This window comes from Narcine bancroftii, chromosome 3, assembly GCF_036971445.1.
Source record: "Narcine bancroftii isolate sNarBan1 chromosome 3, sNarBan1.hap1, whole genome shotgun sequence".
NCBI lineage: Eukaryota > Metazoa > Chordata > Chondrichthyes > Torpediniformes > Narcinidae > Narcine > Narcine bancroftii.
In genome coordinates this window covers 174,592,219-174,615,104 of record NC_091471.1, presented here as the reverse complement: position 1 = coordinate 174,615,104, position 22,886 = coordinate 174,592,219, and the positions used below count along the sequence as shown (strand labels likewise).

Genomic DNA, 22,886 nt, shown 5'->3' with positions numbered 1-22,886 from the left:
CTGCTGAGAAAGCACATGAGGAAGAGCAAGACAGACCCCCTGAATGAGAAGGTGTACCTGCTGCATGCCAACCCAACGTATGCCTACGTGGCATACCCTGATGACAGAGAGGACACTGTCTTGATCAGAGACCTGCACCTGCTGGAACTGAGGATCTGACGCCTCAAACAAGCCAGGAACCACCGAGTACCCCACCCTGTTCCTGATGACTCTGCTTGGTAAATGGTCCAATCCACTCTGCGACCAGAACCAGAGCCCTCGAGAACCAGTAACCCGGTACCACAGGGGGTCCAGGAAGTTCAGGAAGCCCAAAGTTTTCCAGTTCTGAGACACTCAACTAGAGTAATTAGACCTCCTGACAGACTCAACTTGTAAATATTTGTAAACTATTAGTTTTTTTAATGTATGGCCTCTGTTTTTCACATGCAGGTTCTATTCTGAAGGAAGGGGTGAATGCAGTGAACCTGAATTCATTGTCTATGTATTGTTCAGATGGCTGACTCCTCCCTTGGTTCCACCTTCACCTACCCCAATATAAATCCTGGTTTTCCCGCCTTACCTCAGATTCACCTGAGGACTATTGTATCTACTGGCCATTGATTGTAAGCTATTAAATATATTTGTACTTCTCACATGTTTCTGAGTGCATTCATTTGCGTTCCAAGGTGCACCAAAAACTCATGGTAATTTGTCTTAACTTCAAAGCATTTGCAATAAGCAAAGGCTCTGTAAGCAGTAGCAGTGCACTACACATTTGCTTGATCCTTGCAAATGGGCTGCCTGTTAGAGAACTGAACTGAGTATCAAGATTTTAGATTATACTGGAAAATTGGCCTCTTTTGCACCTAGGCACTGCCTGCTACTTCATTATATTGTCAGTCAGGGTGATGGAGTGCTTATCACAAAATTGAATTATCCGTCAGAATTCTGCATTGCACTCTGCAGTATTAGATAGATTTCATAGCGTTAGACTAACCCTAAAGATTTAATAGTATGCTTTATAATCCCAGAATGTTCACTGTCACATTGAACTACTTGTCACCATTTTAGACTGTGTATGATATTGCATAGTTTGATACAGTATAGGTCTGGCACAGTTTTGGACTCTCTATTGGGGTTATGAAATGGCACAGAAATGGATTGTCCATTGGAAAGATTGGACTCTCCACTGCATCAATAGACTAACCAATTGCAGCTTTGCTGACGTTGTTGAACCTTAGTGCAATTTTCAAGCACATTTGATGTAAAAATGACCATTACAATGTCAGACTCACTGCCAATACTGGACTGACTATCACAGTAGTGGATTGTTTATTGCAATACTAGACTGCCTATGTATTTCTGGAGTGTTTATTGCTCTCTTAGTAAACCTCCTCTGGTATAGGATATTTATTTCCCATAGGACTTGCTTTGCTGATACAAGTCTGTCCACTTCACCTTCTATATCACTTAAGGACTGTTCTTGTAGCTGATACTGAACACATGTTGGAGAGCAACTCATGATAACTAAATGTTCCTCTCCACATTTGTGCTCATTAACCAGTTGACAAGCAGAGTGCAGACTTCACTGACATGTCAACCATTTAGTTTTTAAAAATAACGAGAAATATAAATGGAATTGAATTGAGTTGAATTATTTATTGTCATGTTTACCAATATACAACAATAAACTTTTATTCAGGCAAGTCAATCTATACTTAAATACAACAGGGGCTGCAAAATAAAGCAAATGTTTAGAGTATAGTATTACAGAGAAAAAGCTCATTTAAAACATATAATATGAGGCCTAACATTTCTGAAGGAAAACTTCATGCAAAATAACAAATCTGAAAACTGTTACTTTTGAAAACTATCATAATGACCTGCTGATTTCATATGAACAATTTCCCGAGAGAAGAAAAAGCAGACATCATGCTGGTTATCAGTGTCCTACCTTCCTCCAGGTGACAATAGGGGTGGGAACAGCTTTCACTTCACACGCCAAGTAGACTTGGGCACCTGTCACATTCAGGACCGACTTTGGAGAGAGAACAATTACAGGCCCTGTAATAGAGCAGATTAGAAAGTTTTATTTTTTAGAAACAAAAGCTACATAGCAATGACTTCTCTGTGCATATTATGGATAGACTTTGGGGAGATGATAGTTACAGGAGCTGAGAGAGAATAGGCTGAAGAAATCTATCTTTCAGAAACCGAACATATTAAACATTGGTTCCCTATGCACATGCACAGCAATTTGAAATTTCCAGTTGTGATATTTGCCCATGGAGTTACTGGGACAATATTAGACTGGATAGAAAATTGGCTGATAGGCAGGAAGCAAAGTATTAAAATTAAGGATCCCGTTCAGAATGGCTGCCTGTAACAAGCGGTATTCCACAGGAGTCGGTCTTTGGGCTGCTGCTATTTGCAATTTATATTAATTATTTGGATTATGGAATGAATGGTTTTGTGGCCAAATTTGCAGATCACACCAATATAGGTGGTGGAGCAGGAAGGTTCGAAGAAACCATAACATTGCAGAAGGATATTGACAGATTAGGAGACTGGGCAAAAATATGACAGATGCGGTACAATGTTGAGAAATATACAGCTCTACATTTTGGCCCTGGAAATATATTGGATGAGTACTATTTGGATGGGAAGAAAATTCAGACCTCGGAAGTGCAAAAGGACCTGGACGTCCTCGTGCACGAAACTTCAAAGTTAATGACAGGTAGGATTGGTAGTGAAGAAAGCGAATGCTATGTTGGCATTCATTTCAAGAGTATATAAGAGTAAAGAGGTGTTGATGAGGCTGTATGGGGCATTGGTAAGACCTCATTTGGAGTACTGTGTACAGTTTTTGGCCCCCTCTTCTTCTTCTTTGGCTTGGCTTCGCGGACGAAAATTTATGGAGGGATAAATGTCCATGTCAGCTGCAGGCTTGTTTGTGGCTGACAAGTCCGATGCGGGACAGGCAGACACGGTTGCAGCGGTTGCAAGGGAAAATTGGTTGGTTGGGGTTGGGTGTTGGGTTTTTCCTCCTTTGTCTTTTGTCAGTGAGGTGGGCTCTGCAGTCTTCTTCAAAGGAGGTTGCTGCCCGCCAAACTGTGAGGCACCAAGATGCACGGTTTGAGGCGATATCAGCCCACTGGCGGTGGTCAATGTGGCAGGCACCAAGAGATTTCTTTAAGCAGTCCTTGTACCTCTTCTTTGGTGCACCTCTGTCTCGGTGGCCAGTGGAGATCTCGCCATATAACACGATCTTGGGAAGGCGATGGTCCTCCATTCTGGAGACGTGACCTACCCAGCGCAGTTGGATCTTCAGCAGTGTGGATTCAATGCTGTCGGCCTCTGCCACCTCGAGTACTTCGATGTTGGAGATGAAGTCGCTCCAATGAATGTTGAGGATGGAGCAGAGACAACGCTGGTGGAAGCAGTCTAGGAGCCACAGGTGATGCCGGTAGAGGACCCATGATTCGGAGCCGAACAGGAGTGTGGGTGTGACAACGGCTCTGTATACGCTAATCTTTGTGAGGTTTTTCAGTTGGTTGTTTTTCCAGACTCTTTTGTGTAGTCTTCCAAAGGCGCTATTTGCCTTGGCGAGTCTGTTGTCTATCTCGTTGTCGATCCTTGCATCCGATGAACCGAGATAGGTAAACTGGTTGACCATTTTGAGTTTTGCGTGCCTGATGGAGATGTGGGGGGTCTGGTAGTCATGGTGGGGAGCTGGCCCCCTATCTTAGAAAGAATGTGATGTTGTTGGAGAGGGTACAGAGATTTACTAGGATGCTTCCTGGAATACAAGGGCTAACGTATGAGGAATGTTTGGCAGCTCTTGGATTGTATTCATTGGAGTATAGATGAATGAGAGGGGATCTCATAGAGACATTTTGAAAGGTTTTGACAGAGTGGATGTAGATAACACATTTCCCTTGGTGGGTGAATCAAGGACAAAGGGTCACAAACTTAAAGTTAGAAATTATCCTTTTAAAACAGAGATGTTGAAGAAGGGCTGTGAATCTGTGGAACTCACTGTCGCAAACAACGGTGGAGGCCAGATCATTGGGAGAATTTAAACAGGAAATTGATAAGTATCTCATTAGTAAGGATATCAAGGGATATGGGGAAAAGGCTGGAAATTGGAATTAGGTGTGAGCATAGTTCAGGCCTAGTGGCCCGCTTCTGTTCCTTTATCTTGTGATCTTTACTCTTTCCTACTTTTCTGAGAAATTTCTTTTGAAATGAATATTTTCATCATTGAGAAACAGACATTTTAGGATTGAAATTGGAATCTTTTTTTTTCATTTCAAATGAATCCTAGAATTTTCCCCTCCTTGTGGCCCAATGTAACGCTTCAAGTTACATCTTGTGCTCGTGAGGGTATTGAGTTTGCAGATGAAAGGTTCATAAATTGGCCAGAATCTGAATGACTGCTAGATGAGGTGATGCTGAATGGGTTGCTGCTGTACTGTGGCTGCTCCTTCTTGGTTGAGGATCATGTCCTTGCTCTAACGCGTAGCATATTTAGGTCAACTGCCAGCATTTGAGTTGCTGTGAGATCTACCAGATCTAATGCCACTGGGAGGAAGGCAGGCATTGGAGCTTTAGGGTCAGATACAATTACCGTGATTACTGTTGTTTCCATCTAATATTTTCTCAGTGACCAGATTGCAGGCATTCATTCGGATGGAATCATCTGTGAATTCTACAAAGCAACTTACCACTGTTCAAAAAATTGTTCTTTCATTAATTTTCCCTTTGTACAAGGAAGGATGATATCAGCCAATGTGTGAATGCAAAATAATATTGTCAGATTTATTCAAGATTCAAGGTTTTTTTATTGTCATGTAATAGTACAGAATATGTAATATGACACAAAATTGCCTTCTGCCTGCCATAAGGCGGATAAAGATTGTCGCTCTGTGCTCCTTACAGTGAGAGAGAAAAAGAAACAAGAGAGTCCCTTCAAAGTCAATGAGTATCTGCAGATTCCCCTCCAGCACTGCCACAGCCTTTGCAGCCACTCTGTTCGATCCATCCATCCATCGGCAACACAGCTCCAGATCAAAACCACTGATATGATCAGGAAGCCTTCAGAGCCTGAGGTCATTCAGGAGCCCTTCTTGCCCTTGGCACCCTGTCTAATTCTGGCTCCAATACCTGGTTCCCATAAGCCAGTCTCCAGCAGCCCACTGGGGTTCCCCAACCCCAAGCTGCTTGCAGCCTTTATAGGTCCCTTAGTCGCTGATCCCCTTGTTGGTCTGCTGCCATGGTCGCCATCCTATCGGGTCCTCTCCAACACTCCTCCTTCTCAACAGGAGGTGTTCTCCAGACCTCTAGAGCTCTGCGCTGGTCTATTGCTGGACAATCCAAAGGACCATAAGAGTGGGAGAGAGAATCACTGGAATCTCCCTCCCCCCACCCCCATCGAAGTGATCTACACTGACAGAAGAGGGCTTGCAAAACCCTTCCATCCTGCACACAGCATCTTTCAGCTGCTCCCATTGGGGAAGAGATACAGGAGTATCAGAACCAGCATCACCAGGCTAATGAACAGCTTCTTCCCATGGGCAGTGAGAATGCTGAACAACCAGAGGAAATGCTCACACTATCCATCCAATATTTATTTATTTGCATCGATTAATTACTTGTCCTGCATGTATATTTTTTGTCTGTATGTGTCTTATGTCTGGCTGTATGTCTGCATGTCTTGCACCGAGGACCAGAGAACACAGTTTTGTTGGTTTGTACTTGTACAATCAGATGCATACAAATTTGACCTGACTTGAGTCTGCAGCCCTTTGAGGCCGCTGCTGAACACAGGCTCTGCCATCTTGGACACAGACCAATAATTGCAGGATTTTAGTTTAAAAACATAATCGACCCCTTTAACAGCTGTTTAATGTGGTTGAACCCTTTGGAGCAATGCTGAGAACTCACTCCCTGCTCTCCCTACCCCACACTAGTGGTATTGCTGGTGCTATAGCAGTTCTGGTTTCATAGGATCATATAGATGTAAAATGCTGGACTTAAGAATTTGATTTCTTTTAGTATACTATTGAGTTGCAATTTAAGTTCCCATTCCTGAAGCAAACTTCAGCGTAGGTGGATTCTTGCTAAACCCATAATCACAGAGTATAGTCCTGATTCATGATTGTGAAATTCAACCTTTAAGAAACTGTCTGGAGAACATGCACAGAGTAACTGCTTTAGAAAGATGCAGATTAAAAAGGTCACAAGTGATGACATCACCTAATTTCAAGGTGCAGCTACCTGGTATACAATGCATTAAGGAACAGCCTTTACTGATCCTTGATCAATCAGGTAAACTTGGATTTCAGTTTTTATCAATCTAACAACAATTATATAGAGCTTTGGTGACACTGCATTTGGAATATTGTTTACAAGATTGGTCTTTCTATATGATACTTATGATCAAGGGTGTAAAAGATAGGCTTAACAGTTTGATTTTTGGGGATGGAACAGATTGATTTATTATGAGAGATTTAGTAGACTTAGCCTATACTTTTTAGAGAGCTGATTTTACTGAAACACACTAAGTTCAGACAATGTATAAGAAGGTCGTTACAGGCATGGTTTCTCCTGGATGGGGTGTCTAGAACTGGTGGTCGGGGGTGGGGGGGGGGAGGTGATGGGGTGGGGAGGGGGGGTGATGGGGTGGGGGGGGGGTGGGCACTGTCTTAAAAATGGGGATTGCCCATTAATGTCTAATAAAAGAATGTTCTTCACCTAGGGACCAGTGAAATTTCTAAATCCTTCATCCAAGAGGGCTGTGGAAGCTTAGTTATTGACTATATTCAAGATAGAGATTAATACATTTTTGAGCATGAATTGATTCGTTTTTCATCTTGTATTCGTATGTGAGTTCTCAAACAACACATGGATGAAGGAAAAGGTTTTTTTCTTTAAAGTTGTTGTAAGCTTCCATCATGATGTTTGCTATGAGGCTTGCAAGCCTCCATTACAGATCTCTCATGCAGAAGTCTCTTTGTCTGTGTGATCCCCCTGCTGGCAGCCAAGTATAATCAAATAGGAACTGTGATCCTTAAGACATTGCTGGTTACAATGCAAACATGATCACCATCATTACAGTTTGAGGGATATAGGATTAATTCAGGGGAGTGGCCCAGCAAATTTTGAAAAAGTGATTATTTTATTGAATAGCAGACACACACGAATGACTTGTTTTTCCCTTCCTTTTGCTATGCTTGCGAAATGATTGTGGCAGCTGCTTATAGTTACAAAATTCCATGTATTACATTAAGTGTACATTTTGAGTTCATTGAATATGAAGCACTTACAAGGAATTGAGAATATGAAAGAGATATAAATGTTGTTCTTTCTGATTTTCATTCTAGCAGGAATCGATTGGACTATAGACTGAGGTCCAGACAGAATCATAGAACCTTAGAACATTACAGCACAGAAACAGGCCCTTTGGCCCTTCTAGTCTGCACTGAACTATTATTCACCTATTCACATTGACCTGTACCCAGTCTGTAGCACTCCATACCCCTCCTATCCATTTACCTGTCCAAATTCTTCTGAAAATTGAGCCCACATTGACAGCTCATTTCATAGAAAATAGCCTGTTTAAACTGGGCAGGAAGCACCAGCTAGATGGCGTCATGGCGGGATATCAGTCGGAAGGAGTCTGCTGTCGGAAGAACATAGCACATCATCTATATTTGGAAATATTTTTGGGGAAGGACAGCATGGCCCCAGAAAAGCGATGGAATTTATTGATTTTCTTGTAAACTTTGGAGTTAAATTTCTTGATCCAACCATTCCTTTGGTCCTTACTCTACTCTGGCTTCTGTAACCAAAGGTGGTCTGGTTAAAATTTCTTGTGCCATGATGACATCACCAGACCTTTATCCACTTATTAAACAAGAATACCAAAGCCCTCTAGAAGAGCAAAATGGTTGGAGTGTACGTCAGAGGGGCTAGGGAGAATGATAGTTTGGCACAAACTAGAAGGGCCAAAGGGCCTATTTTCTGTGCTGTACAGTTGTGCTATGTCCATCTTGCTTATTACAAAGAGTGATTTGATATGCAATGGGGAGATCATTCAATCACTATGGGTTTATTAACTATCCCTTTTTGTTGACTGGGCTGTTTAAATTAAACTTTACATTGTTAAGGGAAAACAGAGGAGCTATAATAAACTTTGAACAGCAACTGGAAAAACTAAGTACTTAATGTGTGAGTATTCATCAAGGTAAATATACAATTTAGTAATAAGAGACAAGGCTTTATAAAATAACTACTCTAACAAACAAATTTCTGGACCAATGATCCAGAGTCATGGGCTCAAATCTCTCCACCATAGTAACAATTGCCATTGCTGTAAACACAGAGTTGTAAAAACCTTTTCATTAAGTGAAGAAAATCTGTTATTTTTATCCAGTATTGCCGTACATGACTAAAGACTCGCCATCAAGATTGACCTTTTACATACATTGCCATACATGACTAAAGACTCGCCATCAAGATTGACCTTTTACATGCCTCCTTCTTTCAATGCAATTTAGGATGACTAATAAATATTGTCAGTCACATCCAGTGAACGTATAAAAATTGGTAGTACGTCTAATCCCCAACTGAACATCCATGTAGTGTCAACAAACCACAGCTGAACTTCTACATAATCTGGAGTTTGCCTCTCAGTACAAAGCTGCTTCAACTCACATATATTGGAAATAGGACAAGATTTGCTTGCAGCTGTTTCCACGCAAGTTAAGAATCGAACAGGTCCCTGATTTGAGAGTTCAGCAGAAGGGATGGGAAACAGGCCTGTGCCAGAAGGCAAGGCAGTCAAGAGTTATAGGGTGGAGCAAGCAGGGGATCATTCTCAGGGGTTTTAGTGTCAGTGGGCAAAGGGGCAGGAGGAGGGCTCCCTCTGTTGGAATTATCTGTCTTTGACCTGCTAAAGATTCAACTGTGGTGGCTCACCATAAGGCAGGCGAACCGGCCCCGCTTGCAAGCCACGCGGTGGGGCAGCCGGCCAAAATGATGCCGTCGGGGGTTTCCCTTCCTTCCAGCTCGGGACTCAGAAACCTGCGCTTGGGGACCACTTGATGCCCGGATGACGTCAGCGCCCTCCAGTGCGGTTCTCAGCCAGGTCCGGGCTGGGAGTATAAGTGCAGCCCAGCAGCCTGCAATAAACTAGTCTGCTCACTGAGCTCAATCCGTCTGGTTGCGTATGTTATTGCAGGAGCAGTGTAGCCGCCGCTACAATTGGTGACCCCGACTGGTTCAAACGTCTTTGAACCCATCATGAGTGAGCCTGGGTTCAGCACTAAAGCCGTGAAACTACCTGAATTCTGGGTTCAGGAGCCAGAGACCTGGTTCGTCCATGCGGAGGCCCAGTTTGGCCTCCACCAGATTTTGTCCGACATGACCAAATTCTACCATGTGGTCGCTGCCCTGGACCAGGCCACCGCCAGATGCGTGCTGCACCTTGTTCAGCACCCACCCGCCGAGGACAAGTACGAGACCATCAAGCGAGTGCTTTCTGAGTCCTTCGGACTATCCAGATACCAGCATGCCACTCGGGTGCTGCACCTCGATGCCCTGGGGGACAGGTCCCTGAGGGAACTGATGGACGAGATGCTCGCACTCATAGGTGAGCACACCAACTGCTCACTTTTTGAGCGGATCTTCCTCGAACATATGCCCGGGGACATCCGCCCGCTGCTGGTTCAGGAGAGCTTCACTGACCCGAGGAAGATCACCCAGAATGCCCAAGAGCTATGGCTCGCACAATTCTCGGAAGGTTCAGTGGTCCAGCAGGTCACGAGACACGACCTCGCCAAGCCCGCCCCTAGCACTGCGGTAGAGCACCCAGCCCCTGCAGGGCCCCCAAGAGCATAACCAAGGCCACAGCATCCGCTTCAGGCCTCTGCTTCTACCACCACGCTGGGGAGCCAAGGCTTGGAAGTCTCGTCAGCTCTGCTCGTTCCAGGGAAATGACCAGGCTGGCTGCTGTTAATGGCTGCGGCGGCTGGCCAAAGACACAACCTTCTCTACCTGCGGAAATCAGTCAGCGGCTGGCGGTTCCTCATTGACACTGGAGCCCAGGTCAGCATCATCCCAGCCACGGCCATCGAATCCAGAAACTGACCTCGTGGACCTCACCTCCGTGTGGCCAACACAATGGCAATCCGGACGAATGGGGACAAGACAGTCCATTTCCAGATCGGCCAACGAAATTTTGCGTGGTTCAGTGTCTCGTCCCTCCCAACTGCCATTCTGGGTGCAAACTTCCTCCTTGCATACAGACTTTTGGTGGACATTCGAGCTAGGCGCCTGATGGATGCCCGTACCTTCCAGGCCGTTCGCCTCGACACCTCCCGCTCGGAGCAACTGCAGATGGTCACGATCAGCACGCCCAGAGACGAGTTCCAGCAGATCCTGGATGAGTTCCCGACACTCCTCAAGCCACAGTTCTTCGTTGCCTTGCCGCGCCACGAGGTGTTCCACCACATCCCCACCCAGGGCCCACCGGTTCACGCCAAGGCACGCTGGCTCCCGCCTGACAAGCTCCAGGTAGCGAAAGAGGACTTTTCGCACCTGTTGGAGCTGGGGATCATTCGGTGGTCCGACAGCCGGTGGACCTCGCCGCTCCACCTGGTCCCAAAGGCCTCTGATAGCTGGCATCCTTGCGGAGACTATCAACGGCTCATTGAGCCAACCATTCCTGATGGTTACCCCATGCCTCACATCCAGGACTTTACGGCCAACCTGCATGCCGCGAGGGTCTTCTCCAAGGTTGACCTGGTGCGTGGATATCACCAGATCCCGGTGCACCCTGAGGACATACCCAAGACGGCCATCATCACCCCCTTTGGCCTGTTTGAATTCCTGCGCATGCCGTTCGGGCTCAAGAACGCCTCTCAGATCTTCCAGCGTCTCATGGACTCAGTGGGCAGGGACCTGGATTTCGTCTTCATTTACTTAGACGACATTCTCATTGCCAGCAGGGATCGGGCACATCACAAGGCTCACCTATGTGCCCTTTTCTCCCGGATGGCCGACTTTGGCCTTACCATCAGCCCGGCCAAGTGCCAGTTTGGGAAAGAGTCCATGCAGTTCCTGGGCCATACCATCATGGCCGAAGGAGCCACGCCCGCTGCTGCAAAGGTTGCCGCTATCAGGGAGTTCCCACACCCAAACAGCCTCAAGGAGCTGCAGGAGTTCGCAGGTATGGTAAACTTTTACAGCTGCTTCATCCCGGGAGCTGCGCGCATCATGTAGCCGCTGTTCGTCCTCATCGCAGCCAAGCACAAGATGCCTGCTTGGAACCCAGAAGCCTGCACTGCATTCGAGGCCACCAAGGACGCCCTCGCGAAGGCCGCCATGCACGCCCACCCACACACCGACCTGCATATGGCACTCTCTGAAGATGCCTCTGCCACAGCCGTCGGTGCCATCCTGGAGCAGCAGGTGAATGGGCATTGGAAGCTGCTGGCATTCTTCAGCCACCTGCTCCGCCTGCCGGAACGCAAGTAAAGTGCTTTCAACCGCAAGTTACTGGGCATGTACCTGGTGGTGCGGCATTTCTGCTATTTTTTGGAGGGGAAGACTTTTACCATCTTCACCGACCACAAACCCCTTCACCCAGGTGCTCATGATGGCAAAGGATCCCTGGTCGGCCCGCCAGCAGCATCACCTCTCCTTCATGTTGGAATTTACCGTCGACATTCGGCACAAGGCTGGGAAGGATAATGTGGTTGCTGATGCACTTTCACGACAGGCCATCTGCGCGCCGACCTCCGGCCTCGACTTCGACCAGCTCGCCCGGGACCAGAAAGCTGTTGAGGAGACGAAGGCCTTTAAGACCGCCATCACCGGCCTGCAGTTCCGAGGCCTCCCGATTCTGATCGGTGAAGGCATCATCCTGTGCGATATCTCCTTGAGCACCCGTGGCCAGTGGTTCCACAGCAGTGGCGCAGGCAGGTCTTCCGTCACATCCATGACCTTTCACATCCGTCCATCAGGTCCACGGTCCAGATGGTGGAAGAATGGTTCGTATGGCATGGGCTGCGGAAGCAGATCGCGGGCTGGGCCAGAACATTCACCCATTGCCAGATGTCCAAGGTGCACAGGCACACCAGAGTGCCCATACAGGAATTTGAGCACATCCGGGAACGGTTCAGTCACATTCACGTGGATATTGTCGGGCCCTGACCCATTTCCCGGGGCAACCGTTACCTGCTTATGGTGGTGGACCGCACCACTCGCTGGCCTGAGGCAATACCGATGCCAGACGCCTCCACCGACTCCTGCTCCCGAGCCCTGTTGCATGGTTGGTTCACCCAGTTCGGCATCCAGGCTTACCTCACCAGCGATCAGGGCACCCAGTTGACATCTGTGCTCTGGTTGGGGATACAGCTACACCACACCACGGCCTACAACCCGCAGGCCAATGGACTAGTTGAACGTCTGCACCGCCACCTTAAGTCGGCGCTCATGGCCCGCCTCACCGGTCCCAACTGGATGGACAAACTGCCTTGGGTGCTCCTGGGCATCCACTCCACTCCCAAGGAAGATCTGCAGGTATCATCAGCTGAGCTGGTCTACGGTGCACCGCTGGCACTACCTGGTGAGTTCGTCAATGCACTTCACAATCCCCAGCGGTCACCGCATGAACTACTTCCTCACCTCAGGGCACACTTGGACTCCTTCGAACCCCCACTGCCACCCAGGCATGGCACCACCCGACTCATGTTCCTGGCGAGCTGCTTTCTGTGAAGTTCGTTTTTGTTTGGCGGGACCTGACCGCGGCACCCCTGCAGCGACTGTATGAGGGGCCGTACAGGGTTATACAGCTTTCCGGCTCGATGTTCACACTGGACTTGGGTGGCAGGCATGAGCTGTTTACGATGGACAGGCTGAAGCCAGCGCACCTCGATCTCATCGAGTCCGTGGTCATTGCCCAGCCCAAGAAGCGAGACCGCCCGGCAAAAATGACATTGGCGTCGGTTCTGGGGGGTGGGGGGCTATGTGGCAGCTCATCACAAGGCAGGTGAACCGGCCCCGCTTGTAAGCCACGTGGCGGGGCATCCGGCCAAAATGGCGCCATCGGGGGGTTTTCCCTTCCTTTCAGCACGGGGCTCAGAAACCCGCACTTGGGGACCACGTGATGCCTGGATGACGTCAGCGCCCTCCAGCGCAGTTCTCAGCCAGGTCCGGGCTGGGAGTATAAGTGCAGCCCAACAGCCTGCAATAAACTAGTCTGCTCGCTGAGCTCAACCCCTCTGGTTGCGTGTGTTATTGCAGGAGCAGTGTAGCTGCCGCTACACAACTCACTTTATTTTAGCCCCACAGAGGTTTATGCGTTAGATGAAGATGGTGTATAATTGCTCTTCTTCATCTTTGATGGTTGTCCAGTTAGTTCACAGAACTCAACCTAACAGATCCTTAATAATTACATTCCCATCGGATAAAAAAAAAGCACAATCCAGATACAGCATCAAAAACCTGCAGAGACAAGCTAATGTAGCTACTTATTGCTGAAAGCTGGAAGCTATGACCAAGTTAAAATATCTTTTGATTTAAAATACTGAAATTTCTTCATGCTCAGCAAGGAGCTGGGTAGAAATGTAGGTAATAGAATTTACAGTCCAATAAAGCAATGGTTAATGAGGTATTCATAAAAACTGTTGATTGAATGCTACTGAGGGAGTCTCTATTATTGGGTCCACAGTAAATCATGAATCTTATTAATGAAGGAGGAGCCCTTGAACTTCTGCGAGATATTCTATTATTATGAGAGAATTGGGAATATCTACAAGGAAGTTGCACTCCCATGGATCACTCTTAGATTTGGTTTTGACAGCTGTTACAATTCACTGTGATCCCCTTCTGCGAAGCATGTTCCATCTGAAAATTTATTAAGGGGGTAACATTTAAAGTAATGTTCTTCAAGAGAGTGTAGAAAGGCTGAAGCAAATTTTGCATCAAAGCTATGTCCTGAAGGAATTGTTAATTAAGAACAACAGTACAGATGCATAAAAAAGCTTTTGGGTCTCTAAATTGCAATAAGCCTGGGATTATTCCACTATCCACTTTGCCTGAAAGATGGAACTCATCCATTATATTGCCTTTTAACAATTCTTCCTTTGTATCCATCTGAACTTTGCACTAACCTGCTACCTTTTTCATGCCTTGTCTATGTATAATTTCAGGTGACATGGATGAGACTTCACTGCCTTCTAAAATGGGCAATAAAAGCCATTCAGTTACCTGAAACATCAACATTAGAACAGGATAATTATCTTCACCAGATGATCAAGGAGGTGATTTAAATATTGGGTTACAATTTTGGAGGGATGAGGTGAAATTTATTCTGTCAGAGGGGTGAGTCATAACTAGCACAGATACAGGCCCTTCAGCTCACTGAATCAGCACTGACCAACAAGTATCATTCATACTAATCACACCCTATATTCCATTTTTTATTCCCAGAGATTGCAACAGTTCTAGACTCCCTCCCCCCCCCCCCCCCCCCCCCCACTCTCCCAGCCAGGTACTATAACTTATCTACACTGGAGAATTTACAGTGGGAAGTTATCCTATGTGGTTGAGATATTGGAGGAAACTCGAGCAACCAAAAGAAACCATATGTTCACAAGGAGAACATGCAAGTACTGCACAGGCAGCACTGGAGACCGGGATTGAACCCAGATCAATGGAGCAGTGTAGCAGTGGCTCGACAAGCTTCACCACTTTGAAATTTTGTTCATAAAAGGACAGGGGAAGCAGAGGCTTTTAATTTTTTAAGATGGATTTAGACAGGTTTTTGGTAACTAAGGTTAAGAAAATACCTTTGAAGATAGATGAGAATGCAGAATTGAACTTACAGTCATGTCTACATGACAAAGGAGGCTTGAGTCCTGAGTGGTCTACCTTGCTCCATATTCATGTGTTGCCATTATCTGCAGCCAAGGTTGATGGGATTTTTGTAGTCAGTTCCACCATTACATTTAACATAGGGGAGGTTCCAGAATATTAGAGAATGGAGTGTTATTATAAAGTATTCTGAGGGAGAAGATATACATGTACTTGGGTATACAAAGTCAGTTTCGGGATGGTCAGCATAGTTTTGCCTCTCAGATCTGATTAAGCATTTTGTAGATGTGACCTTCATGGATCCCATGCCTCATGACTTTCTGAATGAGTCTCTCATCGGATCCTTGTCAAATGCTTTACTAAAATCCACACATACCACATCCACTACTTGACCTTCATCAATTTATTTTGTTACCACCTCAAGAAACTCAATGAGACTTGTGAGGCACAACCTCCCCTCACAAAGTCATGCTGACTATCCCTGAGAAGACTGTACTCTCCTGTCCTTAAGAATCCTCTCCAATAGTTTACACACCACTGACATAAGACTCACTGATCTATAATTCCCAGAATTCTCCCTATTAACCTTTTTAAACAAGGGGACCATATTTACCATTGTCTAATCCTCCAACAACCAGCCTCCCCCAACCCTGTGGCCAAGTAGGATGAAAATATCATCACCAGTACCCCAGCTATCTATTCCCTCCCTTCCTAAGCAACCTTGGGTATAGCTTTTCGGCCCCAGGGACTTAACAATCTTAATGTTTTTAAGAAGATTGAGTGTTTCCTATTTCCTAATCTCAACATGGTCCAGCACACCTTGATCAAGGTCTTTTTCTCTGGTGAATACTGAAGGAAAGTATTCATTTAAGACTTCCCCAATATTCTTCACCTCCAGGCACGTGTTGCTTCCTTTATCCTTAACCAGCCCTACTGTACTCTCAGCATCCTTCTGTTCTTCATGTGCACAAAGAATGCCTTGGGGTTCTCCTTAATCCTACATGTCAAGGCTTTCTCATGCTCCCTTTGAGCTCTCCTAAGTCTTTTCTTAAGTTCCTTCTTGGCTACCATATAATATTCATGAGCCCTTCCTATTTTTTGCTCCCTAAATCAAATTTATGTTTCCTTCTTCCTCGTAACTAGCTGCCTCATCCATTTTGTCAACCAGTGATCCCTTATTCTACCATCTTAATACCATGGATCACGACAACGTTGCAAATTAAAGAGAATTACGTCTCCCTACCAGGCAGACTGAACACCTTCAATGCAGGGTTTGATGCAAAGAACAGGATGATGCCAAGGAAAGTTCCTGATGAATGGGACCCTGTATAGCCATGGCTGAGGTGAGGAGAACCCTATCCAAGGTGAATCCACACAAGGCAGCAAGACCAGACAACATAATTGGTCAGACATTGAAGGACTGCACAAACCAATTGATGGAAGTCTTCACGCACATCTTCAACACCTCACTGCAGCAGTCCATCTTTCCTGCAGAATTCAAAACAGCCACCATGATCCTGGTAACCAAGAGGTTGAAAATAACAGGCCTCAATGACTACCACTATGTGGCACTGACCTCCACCATTATGAAATGCTTTGAGCATTCGGTAATGGAACATATCAAAGCATAACTCTCAGTCACGCTAGACTCATTTCAATTTGACTATAGAAGAAACCGTTCCACAGATGATGCTATAGCCTTGTTGCTTCTCTCTGTCCTGGCCCACCCGGAGAATGATGTCTCATACCCCAGGCTGCTGTTCATTGACTTCAACTTGGCATTTAATATGATCATTGCCCAGAGGGTAGTGGAGAAGCTGCCCTCACTGAGACTCAACACCCCTCTCTGTAATTGGATCCTGAACTTAAACAGAAAGACCACAATCTGTCCAAGTTGGTAGCAGAATATCAAGCACAGTCATGCTGTGCACTGGCGCACCTCAGGGCTGTGTGCTCAGCCTGCTCCTGTTCATGCTACTGATCCATGACTGCATCACCAGATATATCTCCAACTGTGTCATCAAGTTTGCAGATGGCATAACAGTAGTGGGCCTCCTCAGCAATAATGATGAGTCACACAACAGAGAGAGGTGGAAAATCTCATGAAATGGTGTGAGAATAACAACTTGAGTCTCAACCTGGACAAGACGAAGGGGATGATCATGGATTTCAGGAGGACCAGGAATCATCACCCTCCACCAAATATCAACTCTGTAGTCGAGAGGGTGCAGAGCATCAAGTTCCTTGGAGTTCACTTAACTCGTGGCCTATAGTAAGCACTCAACATCTCCTCACTTGTCAGGAAGGCACAACAGTGACTGCACTTCCTGAGATGACTGAATCGGGAAAGGCTACCGGCTACCATTATGTCAAACTTCTATAAGATCTCTATCGAGAGCATCCTGGTCGACTGCATCACAGTGTGGTACTGCTACTGCAGAGAAATGGATCGGAGGTCAATCACAGGGCCATAAGAGTGGCAGAGATGATCACTGGAGTCTCCTTCCCCCACCCCCCTCCCCACCCCCTCCCACCATTGACATGATCTACTGGAATCATTGTGAGAAGAGGGCTTGCAAAATTATTGAGGTGCCCTTCCTCCCTGCACACAGCATCTTTCAGCTGCTCTCATTGGGGAATAGATACAGAAGTATCAGAACCGGCACCACCAGGCCTCTTCCCATGGGCAGTGAGAATGCTGAACAACCAAAGGAACTGCTCACACTAACCATCTGAGACTTTAATTTGTACAAAGCAAAAATTATTAATTAATTTATTTGTATAGATAAATTACTCGTCCTTCATATGTATTATTTGACTGTATGCGTGTTATGTCTGGTTGTATGTCTATGATTTGCATGGAAGACTGGAGAATGCTGTTTTGTCAGGTTGTACTTTTATAATCAGATGGCAATAAACTTGACTTGACTTTTCCCTGTCCCAGTGGGACCAACCTATCTAGAACCCTGCACAGGTAGTCCCTAAACATCGTCCATATTACTTCTGTGCCTTCTCCTGTGAACATCTGTTCCCAATTTACTCTCCCTAGTTCCTGCCTCATCCCATAATAATTATTCCTTTCCATTAAACACTTTCCCATTTTATTTGCTTTTACCCTTGTACATAGCTAAGCTGAAACTCAGGGAGTTGTGGTCACAATCACTGAAATCTTTCCCCAGTGAGAGGTCTGTCACCTGACCAGATTCATTTCCCAATACTAGATCCAGTATGATCTCTCCTCTGGTTGGCTGGCCCACAATGTATAATACAATGTATCCTTCTCGGATACAATGTATCCTTCTCGGATACACTTGACAAATTCCTCCCCATCTCTCTCTCTCTCTCTCTTGCAGTCAGGAGGTGCCAGTCAATATTTGGGAAGTTGAAGTCTCCCATAACCTTCTTGTTGTTGAGAGATGTTCCCACCTCTCGGAGAGTCTCAAACTTCAGCAGCGGGACCATGGCTTATATTACCCAATATCATTCTGCACCATTCCAAAATCTCCCTCTTTATCTGTTCCTCTGTGTCCTGAGGGCTATTTGGGGGCCTATAACGAGATAGACAACAGACTCACCAAGGCAAATAGCGCCTTTGGAAGACTACACAATAGAGTCTGGAAAAACAACCAACTGAAAAACCTCACAAAGATTAGCGTATACAGAGCCGTTGTCATATCCACACTCCTGTTCGGCTCCGAATCATGGGTCCTCTACCGGCTACACCTACGGCTCCTAGAACGCTTCCACCAGTGTTGTCTCCGCTCCATCCTCAACATTCATTGGAGCGACTTCATCTCCAACGTCGAAGTACTCGAGATGGCAGAGGCTGACAGCATCGAATTCACGCTGCTGAAGATCCAACTGCGCTGGGTAAGTCACGTCTCCAGAATGGAGGACCATCGCCTTCCCAAGATCGTGTTCTATGGCGAGATCTCCACTGGCCACCGAGACAGAGGTGCACCAAAGAAGAGGTACAAGGACTGCCTAAAGAAATCTCTTGGTGCCTGCCACATTGACCACCGCCAGTGGGCTGATATCGCCTCAAACCGTGCATCTTGGCACCTCACAGTTCGGCGGGCAGCAACCTCCTTTGAAGAAGACCACAGAGCCCACCTCACTGACAAAAGACAAAGGTGGAAAAACCAACACCCAACCCCAACCAACCAATTTTCCCTTGCAACCGCGTCTGCCTGTCCCGCATCGGACTTGTCAGCCACAAATGAGCCTACAGCTGACGTGGAAATTTACCCCTCCATAAATCTTCATCCGCGAAGCCAAGCCAAAGAAGAGACTACTCCCAGCATAGTGATAGCTCCCTTCCTATTTATGATTTCCATCCACACCAACTCAATTGACGCTCCCTCTACAATATCCTCCCTTTCTACAGCTGTGATACTACCTCTGACCAATAATGCTACTTCACCACCACCCTTCTCCCCCCCCCCAAACCACTGTCCTGGGCAAACTTGTACCTCTCACTTTGTTCGTTTTAGATTGGTCAGGAAAATAGACACACACGCCGAGAGCACTTCAGTTTATACAAATCTTTATTACAAATTCTAAAGCTGAGATCAAACTACAATATGCAAGCCCTTCCCAATTATACTTATCACTGCCTGGACTGGTCCCAACTGCCGAAGCAAGGCAACGACCGCATACTTGTAGTAGGTTGTCGGGGTGCCGGTAGCAGCTTTTCCACCTCCCCTGACCGGGACATTGGCAGGACTCTAGAAGTTCTTCTTCTTGTTGAGAGATGTTTCCACCTCTCGGAGAGTCTGAAACTTCAGCAGCGGGATCATGGCTTATATTACCCAAAACCTGCTTACTCAAGCACCTATTCCCAGCACAAAAAGAAAGATAAGCGAGCAAGCTAGCATGCCTAGGCTTCTATCGAATAACACAACTTTCAGCTATCACTTTGAATACAATGGTTTATTTTGCATCAAGGTTAGGTCTCTGCCTGAAAGACAGTGACCAAAACAAGCAGGAAGATTAAATGTTCTTGGTACACAGATGTCTTTTTGTCAGATAACTGCATCTCTGGGCCCCATGGTGGAATTTAGCTTATGTCTACTGAGTCTCAAGCAGGTTACTGATTCTCAGCCTTGCAGGAGCAAAAACATGGTTTAAATCCTCCAATACACCCACTCTCTTACCTTCCATCCTATTCCTTTTAAAACACTTAAAGCCCGGTACCTGTATCAGCTAATCCTGTCATTCCACTAGCCAAGTCTCTGTTATGGCCATAACATCATCATTCCATGTACTGATCCATGCTCTAAGTTCATCTGCTTTATTCCTAATACTCCCTGCATTGAAATAATCACATTTCTAACCCTCCAACTGATTACATTTCCTCCCCTGCCTGTCCTTCCTCACAAATTCACAACACATTGCATCAGTCTTTTCACTTTCTGCCCTATTCTCATACATTAACATTCTGCTCCCCTCCCCCTAGTTGAAACACTCCCCAGCAGCTCAAGCAAATCTGCACACCAAGATAGTAGGAACATAGGAAGTAGGAACAGGAGTAGGCCAAAAATGGCCCATTGAGCCTGCTCCGCCATTCAATACGATCATGGCTGATCTAATTTATGACCTCACTCCACCTACCTGTCTTCTCCCCATATCCCCTAATTCCTCTATCATGTAAAAATTTATCTAACCGAATTTTAACTATGTTTAATGAGGCAGCCTCAACCACTTCCCTGGTTAGAGAATTCCAAACATTCACTACTCTCTGGGAAAAACTATTTTTCATCATCTCTGTCCTAAATCTACTCCCCCGAATCTTGAGACTGTGTCCTCTCGTTCCCTCTAATGTTCAGGTGCAACCTGTCTATTTTGTACAGGTCAGACCTTCCCCAGAAGTGATCCTCTAATGTGAACCCCTGCCCCTGCACCAACTCTTCAGCCACACATTCATCTACCACAAGTTCCTGTTCTTACTCTCATTGGTATGTGGAACAGGCAGAAATCCTAAGATTACACCCTTGAGGTCTAGCTTTTCAGCTTCTTTCCTAACTCTCTATATTCTCATCCCTTTTCCTATCTATGTCATTGGTACCAATGTCAACCACGACATCTCGCTGCTCATGCTCCCACTTTAGAATGTTGTGGACTGGATCAGGGACGTCTCTGACCCTGGCACCTGGGAGGCAACATACTGTTCGGAAGTCTCGATCTCATTCACAGAACCTTCTATCTGTTCGCCTAACTACTCCCCAATCACTATCACTCTCCTCTTTTCCTCCCCTCCCTACTTTATATATAGTCTACTATAGACTACTCCCAGTGCAGGGATTGCTCCCTTCCTATTTATGACTTCCATCCACGCAAACTTAGTCCTCAACGTCCTCCCTTTCTACAACTGCGATACTATCCCTGACCAATAAGGCTAGTCATTCCTCCTCTCTTTACTTTATGCATATGAAAGAGCTGAATAACCTTCACTCACTTGGACTCACCTTTCTGGCTTCTGATTATATAGTGATCCAGGCTAAGTTTGGCAATATAACCGATGACAGCTTTTGTCCTCAATTACCACTTCATCACTACAAATTTCAATCCATTTTTGACCTCCTTGATGGGCTGTCTTAACCCCAGTTATGCTTCCAAATATGTATTCATTCTATTAGAAGTTCTTCTTACTCAAGGTTGACACTGTAGTTTGGCTAGTGGAGTGGCTGGCTCACAGCTCCAGTGTCCTTCGATCAATCCACATTGCATTTGCACTTTCTCTTTGTGACAGTGTAGGCTTGCATTCCAGGTTCCTCGAATCTCAATAATTTGTCTTTACAAATTCCACCATGTATGAAAGTTAGTATTGGAATCTAAGGGAACCTGCTGAACATGTGGGAAAATTAACACAGGATTAATGTAGAATTATTGTGAATGAGTGCTTGATGGTCTGCATAGACCCACTTGGCTGAAGCACCCGTTTCTTTTCTCTATGACTGTGAAGAAGGCAGTTTCTGCTAGCCCTGTCTTGGGTAAATTCCTCACTTATGCTTTTGTTACCTTTAGAGTTGATAATTCCACTGCATTCCTGAAATAAAAATAGAAGCTGCTGGAAATTCTTTGCAGTTTATCCAGCATCTGTGGAAAGAGAAACAGAACTGATGGAAGGTCATCACCTGAAACATTCACTCTGTTTTTCTCTCTCTGATGATTGCATTTCCAGCAGTTTCTATTTTTTTTTAGTTGAGATTTCGAACACCTACAGAAGATTATATTATTTTTCTTCTTTGCTTCTAATCCATGAAGTTGAGCTCATCCAAAAACTCTCCTGACTGAACCTCATTCCAGTTCTTTGCTTGCAATTATTACACTGATTCCCTGCATAAATTTATACAAGTATAAATGACCATTTGGGAATATGTAAAAATACAACATCACAGCAGCTAAGGTTCATTAATAAGAGATATTGGATTTCTCCTTGTCAGGAAGGTGCAATAGCAACAGTACAGGTAGGTGGAGAGAGTGAAGAGCACCAATTTCCTTGGAGTTAACTTATCTAGTTATTTATTGTGGTCACGCAACATCTCCTCACTTGTCTGGAAGGCACAACAGCATCTGTACTTCCTGACAAGAATGAAGCAGGCAAGGCTACTGGCCGCAATCATGTCAACCTCCCATGGGAACACTAACAAGAATGTTCTGGCCGGCTGCATCCTAGCGGTGCAGAGAAGTGGATCGCAGGTCAATCTGGAGGACCATAAAAGTGGCACTCCCTCCCTCCCCCACATAATTGTGATCTACTGGGATCATTGTCTGAAGAGGGTGTGCAAAGTCGTTGGGGACCCCTTCCACCCCGCACACAGCATCTTTCAAGTGTTCCCATTGGAAAAGAGATAGAGAGCTATCAGAATCACACCACCAGGCTGAGAAACAAGTTCTTCCCACAGACAGTGAGAATGCTGATTGGCCAAAGGAATTGGCCACACTAACCGTCCAAGACTCTCATATTAATGAAACAATGTTTATTTATTTATTTGTATATATGCATACCAGTCCTGCATATG

The 22,886-nt window shown here is 45.7% G+C and overlaps 1 protein-coding gene across 1 annotated transcript in view; it reads right to left on the bottom strand.

The window, feature by feature from the left end:
* LOC138756301 (insulin-like growth factor-binding protein-like 1) overlaps positions 1–22,886 on the bottom strand; it is a 66,730-nt gene that overhangs the window by 10,371 nt on the left and 33,473 nt on the right. The window contains exon 2 of the mRNA XM_069922843.1: positions 1,934–2,043. Within this exon, the coding sequence (XP_069778944.1) occupies positions 1,934–2,043 (110 nt within the window). The remainder of the gene's footprint in view (positions 1–1,933; positions 2,044–22,886) is intronic.